General features: G+C 37.6%; 2 protein-coding genes across 2 annotated transcripts in view; both read right to left on the bottom strand.

Annotated features, from left to right (window-relative positions):
• Positions 1-1103: 1103 nt before the first annotated feature.
• Positions 1104-3892, bottom strand: LOC107659766 (polymeric immunoglobulin receptor-like). The gene is made up of 7 exons (XM_016448796.1): positions 3835-3892; positions 3405-3740; positions 2487-2801; positions 1982-2164; positions 1753-1863; positions 1521-1594; positions 1104-1418 (listed from the first exon to the last, which is right to left on the bottom strand). The coding sequence occupies exons 1-7, from the start codon at positions 3890-3892 to the stop codon at positions 1182-1184; spliced, it is 1314 nt and encodes a 437-aa protein (XP_016304282.1). The 3' UTR covers positions 1104-1181.
• A 5153-nt stretch (positions 3893-9045) lies between these two features.
• LOC107659753 (CMRF35-like molecule 2) overlaps positions 9046-11635 on the bottom strand; it is an 8411-nt gene continuing 5821 nt past the window's right edge. The window contains exons 3-6 of the mRNA XM_016448785.1: positions 9850-9999; positions 9663-9758; positions 9424-9467; positions 9046-9306 (exon numbers count right to left, since the gene is read on the bottom strand). Coding sequence (XP_016304271.1) covers positions 9046-9306; positions 9424-9467; positions 9663-9758; positions 9850-9999 — 551 coding nt within the window. The remainder of the gene's footprint in view (positions 9307-9423; positions 9468-9662; positions 9759-9849; positions 10000-11635) is intronic.

The following is an 11635-nucleotide window of genomic DNA, read 5'->3' as shown; positions in this document are numbered from 1 at the left end:
GTGGATTTATTTACTCATCTAACCTACACGCTATATTGAATAAAGGTTTTGCAGTAATTTCCCTCATTTTAAAGTCGAAAGCTGCGGGAATGAGTAATGTGATGTATGCGCAATCCCGCAACGAAATTCAGGATCTGATTAAACATAATTCTATTATACAGAGAATTGTGAAATAGATTTTCATGACTTTTCAAAAACTTTTTGAGTTTATTTATTTTGACAAAACTTCCTAGGCCTGGAAATTGCTGTTCAATGACTTTTCGAGGTTTTTCATGACCGTACGAACCCTAATGTACCACTGCCTTGCTAAAGAAGCTGAGGGTAAAGGTGATGGATTGGCCAAGCATGTCTCCAGACCTAAACCCTGTTGAGCATCTGTGGGGCATCCTCAAACTGAAGGTGGAGGAGCGCAAGGTCTCTAACATCTGAAAGAGGACTCCAGTGGCAACCTGTGAAGCTCTGGTGAACTCCATTCCCAAGAGGGTTAAGGCAGTGCTGGAAAATAATGATGGCCACACAAAATGTTGACACTTTGGGCCCAATTTGGACATTTTCACTTAGGGGTGTACTCCCTTTTGTGGCCAGCGGTTTAGACATTAATGGCTGTGTGTTGAGTTATTTTGAGGGGACAGCAAATTTACACTGTTATACAAGCTGTACACTCACTACTTTACATTGTAGCAAAGTGTAATTTCTTTAGTGTTGTCACATGAAAAGATATAATAAAATATTTACAAAAATGTGAGAGGTGTACTCACTTCTGTGAGATACTGTATATTGCACAATTATTGATATTTAGACTGGGAGGGCATAGATAACAGCAACTATCTCAAAAGTATTAATTAGCTCACACTGACATTTCAACCTGTCAGTTACTTTTTGTTACACTACTTTTCATTCTGATTTTAATTTGAACTTTTATTAACACACCGCAACACTGCTTTTCTCCACTCATTTATTTCTTCACTATGTACTGTAATACTAAAGGACTTGTGGGTATGAATAAATAACAGACAATCGGTAATGTAGCCAAACATACGTCAAACAATTGTATGTCTCAAAAACTGACTTATCCAAAATAATGTTACGGCCACATGTTTAAAATCACAAAGTAAGTGAGAAGCATTCTCAGTTTGGTGTGACTCAGGTTTAATCTGGTCTCCATGAGTGTCCTCAGTCTTTTATGGTCTAACGGTTGCGTAGCCGCATGTTTCCTGCCCATCAGAAGTCCTGTCTGAATGATGTGCAGCTGTAAATTTGATGCTGGAGTAAGTGAGATTGTCAGAGGGGCTGCTGGGTAATTGTGCTAAAGCATAAACAGAGGCGTCATGTTTAGCAAATGCTGGAAGGACCAGACTATAGTCAGGATGATCAAGTGAGCTACTAACGTCTTCATAATCGTAGACCGTATGTGTGGCCTGAAGAGAAGAAGACAAATAAAAGGTTTAAGAGTGGAAAAGATGATTAGAATTCACTACTCAATACAGACTGAACTCAGACAGACACATGATGAAGCTCACTTCTTTAGTTTCTCCAGTATATCGACTGGGCAGATTGTTAGACGGGCCATGAACCACATCTGTGGGCTGCGTTCCTGTTTTGTGACAACATCTATTAAAGATCTTTCTTTTGACACAGTGTGCAAGTTTGAGACTCTGAAGTCCGGTTTGACTATGACAGTGCTGAGATTTATGGCAAATGAGAATAAAAACAATTATATATCAAGTAGATTGATGTGAGAAAGACAGTTACCTTCTTCCTTTTGCCCTTTTGCCTTCCTTATTTGTCTTAAATAAATGAACAATGAGAATCCAAACCCTGTCAGTATCCCTATGACCACCACCATGATGATTGGTGCAAAACCTTGAAAAACAGACAAAAACATCTAATAAATGTCTCTAAATGTCCTGTTTTACGTGAAACTTGAGAAACAAATGTCTCTGCACATCTCAGACACTTTGAGCAACAGAACTGATCGCACCTGTTTGTGGTTTTGGTGACACTGCATTAGCAGCCGATGAGAAAAACATTAACACTGATGTTGATGGTGAAGATGATGATGAAGATGTGACGGTTCTGTCGGATGCAGTATCTGCTGTCGCTGGTGTGCTGGTGTGAAATGAAGCTGTTGTTGGTGGTTTAGGTGGCACCCTCTCTGATGAGACTGAAACACAAATCATCATTGGGTTTAATGCATGACAGCCCATGCAGTTATTTCCAGAAACGATGACAACAGAAACTATTTAAGATGCTTTTAATATATTGAGCATGCATTTCAGAATAAATATACAGAGTATCATTTCTATGGTCTTACTGTGGCAAAAGGTCATGTGACACTTTGAACTTTCCCAGACACAGCTGTTAGTGACGCTTCACTAATGTGGAGGTTGTGGTGAAAATTCAGCGGCTTATGTGTGACCAGCGATGTGTGTTTAGCATTTTCACATGTCCCTAAACATAATATAAAATGGCTGATGGTGTCTTACCTGCAGAAATCTTGAGATCAGTGACTGAAATCCACTTGTTCTTGTGCCCTTGTCCTCTCTGTATAGCTCCACACCAGTATATCCCAGAATCCTCTTCTGTCAGCTCAGCGATGTTCACAGTAAAAACTCCTGCAGATGCATTATCGCTCAGAGAGAATCGTCCATTACTGTGTTTCTCTGATGAAACTTTGATAGATTTCTCACAGAGGGACGTGCTGCTTGCTTTGCAGATGATTTTGACATTATCCTTCAGTTCATTGTCATAACGGCAGGTGATTTTCAGATGCTCTCCAGTCACACCAGACACTCGGGACACTAAATCAGAGCATAAAAAGAAAAGAATCAAGTGCGTACAATGCCAAATTGGTGGTTTAATCAGAAACTAGTCTGAATAATGTCAGCTCTTTCTGCTTTACATTCATTGATGCTGTTTTCACTGGCCGTCTGCTTACAAACGCTGATAATGTCATGAATGTGAAACGAAAAAGACCTTGACCTTTAGAATCACTAAATGTCAACAGATACCGCAAACTTGAAAAGCTGCCAAATGTAACTGATTTGAAAGAATATAAGGCTGATGGCTGAAATGTATATTTTAGAAACAAATAAATCTGAGCGTTTGAGTTGTGTAGTTATTCTTTCTGTTTTTGAATGAACTATTTCTTCTCAAAGAAACTGCATGTCATGTGACAGGAAGTGATGTGGGTCAGTATTTTTGTTGTGTGTGGTGTGAACAGTCGCTCTTCACCATCTGCAGAGGATATTGTGGTTTCTGTTATCTCGCCTCTCTGCATCTTTCAGCACATGATACAGTACTTTCACATACGCAAACAGACCTCTGACATATTACTTTAGAGTATTTTAGTGTTATATTGGTTTGTTCATATATGAGCACACATACAGTATATTCTGACTTACCATGTTTAATTTCCAGGTAAATCTCTCTCTTATAATCATAATTTCCAAATCCCGTCTTTACACCACACCAGTATTTGCCTTGATCCTCTGTTCTCAGATCAGTGATGGTGACGGTGAAGATCCGGGCTGTTTTATTGTCAGTCAGAGAGAATCTCTTATCTTTAGCTGCTGATTCAGATTCAACAGGTTTGTCTTTATTAATCACTATTGGACACTCTCCTCTGCAGAGATACTTCTTCTGTTCTTCATATCCAGACTCATATGGACATTGTATATCAACGTTCCCTCTTTCGTGGGCAGTGAAAGTCAAGATCTCACTCGTCTCACATGCCAAGACTGTAAAAACATGAAGAGAGAGAAACCGCTCAGTGCAAACATGGACCTGATTGAGAACAGACAGACTGTTAGAGAGACACAGGATAACTCTCACCTGACACGAGGAGCAGCAGGTGAAATATGAGGAGTTTATCGTCACAGATCTGAATCATTCTGCTTTATCTGTGTGCAGCTGCTGGTCTCTATTAATGAAGAGCTCAAGCTCTCTCTGTCTTTCTCTCTCTCTCTCTCTCTCTCTTTCTCTCATTTGCTCCTCCTCTCTATGAAATACACAGTGTTTGCAGCAGGAGCTCCCTCCGTTTTCTAAATCTTCATTCAATAAATGTGATCTTGATCTTAGAACAGAATATGTGCTGCTTAGCACACACATGATTGAACGAGTCTCTAATGAGAAGGACTGCAATATAATCATAGCCGAGAGACATCAGGCATCGTTCATATTGGACTGTGTGTAACCTGCATATGTGACCACTGTGTGTCAGTATGATCTAATAATGACATTACAGCCCATAATGAGAGGATGAGCCTTTTTCAGTTACTTTGACATAAAACCAACATGCATATTCATTCATTCATTCATTCATTCAGCTGTTCTGGTCAATATGACTTTTGAACCAAATATTGCCATTCCATGCAGTGTCAGAAAAAAAGTGAAACAAAAACGCAGGTATTTTTTCCCCCCTAAACAGTCCTTTGAAGATCTTAGCTTGGATTAAAAAAAAAAAAAAAAAATAATAAAACTTTCATTGAATGACTTGAGGTTTCAAAATTAACCATTACTACAAATAATTGTAATTCTGCACTCTTTAAAGAGCCATTAAACTGACATTTGGACAATTTGATCTTACTGTGTAGATTTTTGTACCAAAATATTTATATGACATTGGAGTACTATTGATTATTTTATTGAACCAAAAAAGAGCATCCATATACATACAAAAAAAAACTGGCAAAATAGTTACAAATGGTTTTCATATGAAGTCAAATTTTGGGTTGTTCAGCCAGTGTGTAGAAATCACTGTCAGAGGGGTTTGTGGGTAAAAATGTCATAAACTGTGTTTAATCTGATAGGTTTCAGAGCAGATGGGTGTAATGATGTGTTTCCAGAGTCTGGGATCGTTGCATAATAAGCAGATGAAAACTACCTGAAAGGGACAGATTTATTATTTTAATCAAATAACATCTGGGATTACTAGTTCTATTATGGATTTTTATCTTTTTTAATTACTTCTTGAACACCAATATTGTTCTACACTGTTTGGGAAATACTGTACACTCTAAAAAAAATGCTGGGTTAAATATAACCCAGCGCTGGGTTAAAAAGGGACAAATCCAGCTATTGGGTTGTTTTGAACCCAACCACTGGGTCAAAACAACCCAATAGCTGGGTTTTTCCCTTTTTAACCCAGCATTTTTTTAGAGTGTAGTCATGCTAATAGATAAACACTGTAGATGCTCTTTTACCTCATCACCATCTCCTCTGCTCTGATGAGCCTGAACCTGTGGATGGACAATATGATGCAAGCGTGAAAGTGAACATACAAGAACACAGAAGTTAAAAACATTTTGGTATGCCTTTTGGTTTCAGAGCATTTGTTTTTTGTCTTTTGTCTTTTTACACCTCCGCTTGAGCAACAACACACTCAGTCCTCCGGCTAACAACAGAATCAAACACACACACACTGTAATGATGATATACAGCGTTATCATGGCCAGCGGGGAATATTAGACCACTCAATGCATTGTCTGACAAATCAGAATCAAGTATTTCACAGAACAATGTGATAAGATGCATTATACAATACTTTCCCAACCAGAATGTACATTTTCCATTTGTCATTTTTTTCAGCACGAAATTTTGTGCTTTTTTGAAATTTGCTTGCCTGTATGAATAATGTTTGTATACTAAATTTGGTTGTCTAATTTCACTAGTGCATTAAGTCACATTAAACATTTTCTTCATAATGGATTTCTATGGAAAACACTTACTGCGATATTTAGTGTGTTTTATTCATATTCATATGAACATCATGAAGAGCTCTTTCTTTGGTTTATTGACTGACAATCAGATATTACTGAACTGTAAAAAATTATATTATACATGCCACGGTACTGTTTATAAAATATCTGTATGAGTTCAGGTTTTAGACATGAACACTTATCATATGATCCTCAACAGTGGTGACAATTTTTCATACTGCAGTGCATGATGGGGGTTTTTACTATGGTGTTACCCAGCATGCATTGCAGCATGAAGCAGTTCGTTGATTGTCACCATTGCTGAGATTCATATGCTGCTTCTTGATGTCTGTGTGTGTTCCAATAATGTGACTTAAAATTTGTATATGCTTAACATAGATTAAAAATCCATTCACTATTACGATTAAACAGCACTTTGTTTGCACACTGTAGTTTCACAGGGCAGATTACGCAAAACCTAAACATATAAATGGAAAAGAAAATAAAGTAACTTAATCTCATCATATAAAAACAGCTAATAGATGTCAATTGTACAACTTCTTATGCATTTCTACAGAAAGAGATTAACCATGAAACTTAAGGGTCAAGAGCCCAACTAAAGCAAACACTGATCTCCATGATGGTGTCATCATTTTAACCAATAAAACATCAACATCTGATCCTCTGTAATTCTCAATAACAGCAGCTGTTCATCACTAACGCACAATCATCATTTAATTAGTCACTTAATTATATCATTAACTTTAACTCTTTGAGGACTTGGGACATGATTTGATGAAAGTCCCAACTCTGATGGTTGTGACCATAAAGCTCTATTTTGGTCTCGTCACTCAAATCACAGTGTGCCAGAAGCTGTGAGGCATGTCAAGGTGTTGTCGGGCATTTTGTAACCGGGCTTTTTTTGTGGCATTGGTAGTGCAAAGTCTTCTTTCTGGCAGCTTGACCCTGCAGCTCATTTTTGTTCAAGGACAATCGTATTGTGATCCTTGAAACAACCACACCGTCTTTTTCCAGAGCAGCCTGCATTTCTGTTGAGGTTACACGTGGGTTTTTCATTGTATCCCACACAATTCTTCACGCTGTGGGTGAAATCTTTCTTGGTCTACCTGACCTTGGCTTGGTATCAATAGATCCAAATGCATTTTTTAAGGCTGTGGATACCTTTTTATATTCTTTTTCGTTTTTATGAAGTTCCACTACCTTGTTACGCATGTCCTTTAGGATAGTTCTTTTCTGTTCCCCATGGCTCAGTTTCTAGACTGTTCAGTGCATCGACTTGAGAGCTAATAAACTCAATGACCATTTATACACAGACACTAATAGCAATTTAAAAAGCCACAGGTGTGGGGAATTAACCTTTAATTGCCATTTAAATGTGTGTCACCCTGTGTGTCTGTTACAAAGCAAAACATTCAAAGGTATGTAAACTTTTGATCAGGGACATTTGAATGTTTTCTGTTATCATTATGATTTAAAAAGAAGCCAAACAACTATGTGATAATAAATGGCTTCACATGATCACTATTCTTAAATAAAAGACAGTTTAAAAGACTATAGACAATGAAAGAGTGGCAATATCACTCATATATTCAAAATCAATGCCAAAATTTTACAATTTCTGCCAGGGTATGCAAACTCTTGAGCACAATTGTACATTATAATTGAAGCAAATATAGTGAAATAAAATAAACACTATAAATGAACAAATGTGTATTTTTTTATGTTTTCTTTCCACTAGTCTGAAATAAAACGTTATGGAGGCAAAATAGACCAAAATCTCAAAATTGAGAAGCGCATGAAAAAACAAAGGGTTAGTTCACCCAAAACTGAAAAACTAGCCTGTGTTTTACTCACCTCGAAGCATCCTAGATGTATGTGACTTTCTTCTTTCAGACAAATCCAATCGGAGTTATATTAAAAATTGCCCTGGCCCCTCCAAGCCTTTCAATGAGAAAAATATCCATATTTCAAATGTTAGCGTAGGTGTAGGGAGGGTTTTACTGTCCCAATAAGGTGGCATCCATTTAATAATTTGAATTAAAATTATAATTTACACTAAATACGTTATTACTGCGTACTGTTTTATAATGTACTATAATACTGAGGTGCAGATAATTGCCGCTATATGCAATAAGTAGTATAAATAGCAGAAAATCCTACTATTTTAACATAGTGTAAATAGAATATATCGCTATCTGCACTTAGTGTAAATAGCATATTGTTAAAAATACTGCTATTTTCACTTAGTGCAAATAGCCGCTGCCAACAAGGGGAGGTAAGACACCCTTTCCCTGGTACTATACAAAGCCCACAAACTGCCAGAATGTCAATATCGCCAGTATTCCCATCTCCAAGGTGTAGAAGGGCAAACATGTGAAGACGTGCTGACACCAAACAAAAACAAGAGCTCCTGGGCCTGGCCAATGAAAACGGACAGGCCAGGCACTCAACAAAAACACACAAAACTAGTCAAAAGCACACAGTAAGAGAATGAACCCACAACATATATGTGCTCCAAACATAGGAAAAAAAAAGATGGACAGACACTAAACTGAAACTAAACTACACACACACACACACATACACACACACACACACACACACACACTCACTCACGCAAAAGCAAAAAAAAAAAAGAAGAGGTTCAAGTAATCTTAGGCTTTGCCTCAAACACAGAAGTTGTGCTTGTTAAAGGGGACATCAGATGCCCATTTTCCAGAAGCTGGTATGATTCTTTAGGGTCTTCATGAAATGTCTGCAACATACTTTGGTTAAAATTCCTTAATGGTCGTGTAAAACAACACCATTTTTACCTTGACAAAATCAGCTCTGTTCACATCAACCTGTTTGGTGCATGTCTTTTGTGTCTGAAATATTCAGTACTTATTTACATTAAACTCTGACCAAACAATCAAGGGTTTGTGATCAATTGTTTTAGTGTCATTTACAGGACAAGGTCAAGTCAAGTCAAGTCACCATTATTTATATAGCGCTTTTTACAATGCAGATTGTGTCAAAGAGGTGTTATGGTATTTAAAAAAAGGGAAATAGTGTGTAGAAATAGTGTGCCATTCTCCTCTGGCCAGACGAGACCAACAGTTTAATTCTAGGCTGCAGCAAAGTCAGATTGTGCAGAGGAATCATTTGGTTGACATGGTCTTGTCCCGAAGGCCGTCCAGATGACAAAACACTGTGTTGTCATTTAAACATGCATCAGACTTCAAAAGTCACAAGACTATGTCTAAACTATACAGCAAAGGAGCATCACTGAATGACTGTACGTAACAAAAATACTTAATGCCAAAGACAAGATGAAAAAGGCTCGTCAGGCAGTGAGATGATTGACAGCAGCGTATTCACTGTAATCCTGATTATTCCTCAATCTGACACTGTCAGGACAGTCCGCTTTCTTGTGGAAATGCACCACGGCGTAATTCAGATCCTCAGCAGATGTGACGACGATCTGAGAGTCACCAGTGGCTTTCTGAACTGTAGCGTAAACACAGTCAGGAGAAACAGAGGAGTTTGTGGGTAATTGTTTCTGAGTGTCTTTAATGTTATCATAATCGCAACCAGAGTGAGAAACCTGCAGAGAGACAGAGAAGTTATTTACAACTCTGAAGATATTCATGATGGAAGACATTAGAATTTATTCTCATTATGAATAAAAATCAACATGATTTTATACAATTTCTGAACTAACCAGTTCATGGTTTCCTGCTCCAGTCTGAGATGACAAATCACCGCCTACCAAAACAAGTCTTAAATTAATAACATTATTTCACATTTCAACACTGATGTCTAATGGACGTTTTCACACATCATCAAATATCTGTATTTTGTAGTTGTAGCCATTAGGTGGCGAAAGAATCATAGTGAAAAAACAAATCCTCATTTTAAACTCAGTATGAATGGGAGTTTCTGTATCTAAAGGAGTTTTACCTTGAGAATGATGCTTCTTATAAAGAAATAGTAACAAGACAATAACAATGATCAGAACCAGAAGAACCAGAACGAGAGGAATGATCAGAGAAGAGCCTAAAAACACAGGAGAAACAATCAGATCAATCAGTCTGATCACTCTGAGATGAATATCAGATCATATGTTTATATTTTAGCACACAGGCACCTTCTAACATGTTAGGAGACTCTGATGTGAAGTTAGATGTGGATGTTTTGAAAACAGACGACGATGACGATGATGATGATGATGATGATGATGATGGTGGTGTTGCTGATGAAGGTAGTAATGATGGTGTTGCTTTTGGAACATCTGTGTCTAAAACAATAACATGAAGAGATAAACAAACAGTTTTATTTAAACGCACAGATCTTGACATCACATGTTTCAGTAACGTGTCTGTTACTGATATCATTCACACGTCCTCTGTCCTGAATTCATGTTTGCTGAAGCACACACACCCAGAAAACAAAACCACAAGTTCTTAATTTGAGTTTTAGAAGTGAGCACATGAGTAAAAAAGAGCACAGTGAACAACACAAAACAGCACAAGTGAAAGAAAAAAAAGTCAGTATTTTCATTTGCAAGCTTCCTTAACTGCAGTTTTAAATCTAGCACAAGTGTGATGAAGTAAACTCTCAGTTATACTCAGAAACTGCAATTCTACTGCACATGCAAATGACAATTCGCAATACTGAGGCCAAATGAGCACACTAATGCTGCAACACCAAACACTGCTGTAATTCCAAATGACCACACACTTTCAAACTGTCTCTAGATGTCCATTTCCTGCATTCACACGCTGCTGTAGACTTTCCCAAGAAAATTGCTTGTAAATACTACAACTACAACTCAGTCTAAAGTATAACAGGCAAATGTGTTCTTAAAGTATTGAAATATGAACCTAAAATTTCAAGTGGACTTAAATACAAGTAAATATTTAAGGTCAAATATTTACGGTGAAAAGGAGTTCAGCTAAAAAAAATTAATAAAAGGAATCATTGATCTAGAGAATTAAAACTACTGGTTAATAATGTTTTGAGAAGTTGTATGAACAGAAATCAGAATATGAATGTACAGGCAGCACAAAAACACCTGAACAGCTCATGATGAAATTAACCAAGTAAATTATTATAAGAACGACATGAATAATAAAACGATCACAAATACAAACACTGACCATTGCATTTGAAGAACAGCATTATGATTCCACACAAAACACATTTTACTGCAGAGACTGAAGAAATACATTTGGCAATGACACTTCCTTTTTTTAACTGTGGTTTGTGGCTTTGCTTTGTCAAATAGACAGCATTAAACTAATATAACCTCTGTGTAAACCTGCAACATTCAAGCAACATAGTATACAGTGATCTGTTGAATGGATGCTAGATGTGATTTTGAATAACATTATGATTAATATCAGCAGGGCCGTAGCTGGGGTTTGCGGGCCCCGGATGAAGGTTGTACCCATGTGCCCTGTTTGAAATCGTGTAAATAGCACAAATAAATAAATAGAACAAAGATAGAAATGAAACAATGTTTACATTTTTTTTTCTAGTTTGTAGGTGTTCAGGTACAGAACACCTGTACTTAGCTTGTTCTGAGCTAAGATGGCGCCGCAGATGGCAGCCATAGTTTGTTGCTCCTTGGTACTTGTACTTTTTTTGTTTGTTTGTCCTGTCTTAAGCAATTTTTTCCCGATCAGCTTTACTAGGAACAAGCTCCTGGACATCAGAAATAGCACACCAAATAACTTTCTGCCGACATTTGAGCATTCAGATGTTTTACTAGACATTTTAGTCGGAGGAGCTGCTTTCCTTTACAAGCGCTCCAGGCGACGCAAGCGAGGGAAGCGCGCCGGCGCGCTCGTGAAATTCCGACAGCGTGGTTTTAGGACTCTGCTGCCGAGCATTCATCTGGCGAATCTCCGCTCCCTAGCAAATAAATCAGA

The sequence above is a fragment of the Sinocyclocheilus anshuiensis genome, unplaced genomic scaffold, assembly GCF_001515605.1.
Source record: "Sinocyclocheilus anshuiensis isolate Anshui unplaced genomic scaffold, SAMN03320099.WGS_v1.1 scaffold968, whole genome shotgun sequence".
NCBI classification, from domain to species: domain Eukaryota; kingdom Metazoa; phylum Chordata; class Actinopteri; order Cypriniformes; family Cyprinidae; genus Sinocyclocheilus; species Sinocyclocheilus anshuiensis.
Note: the sequence above shows the minus strand (reverse complement) of the source record. Positions and strands in the feature narration are given on the sequence as shown.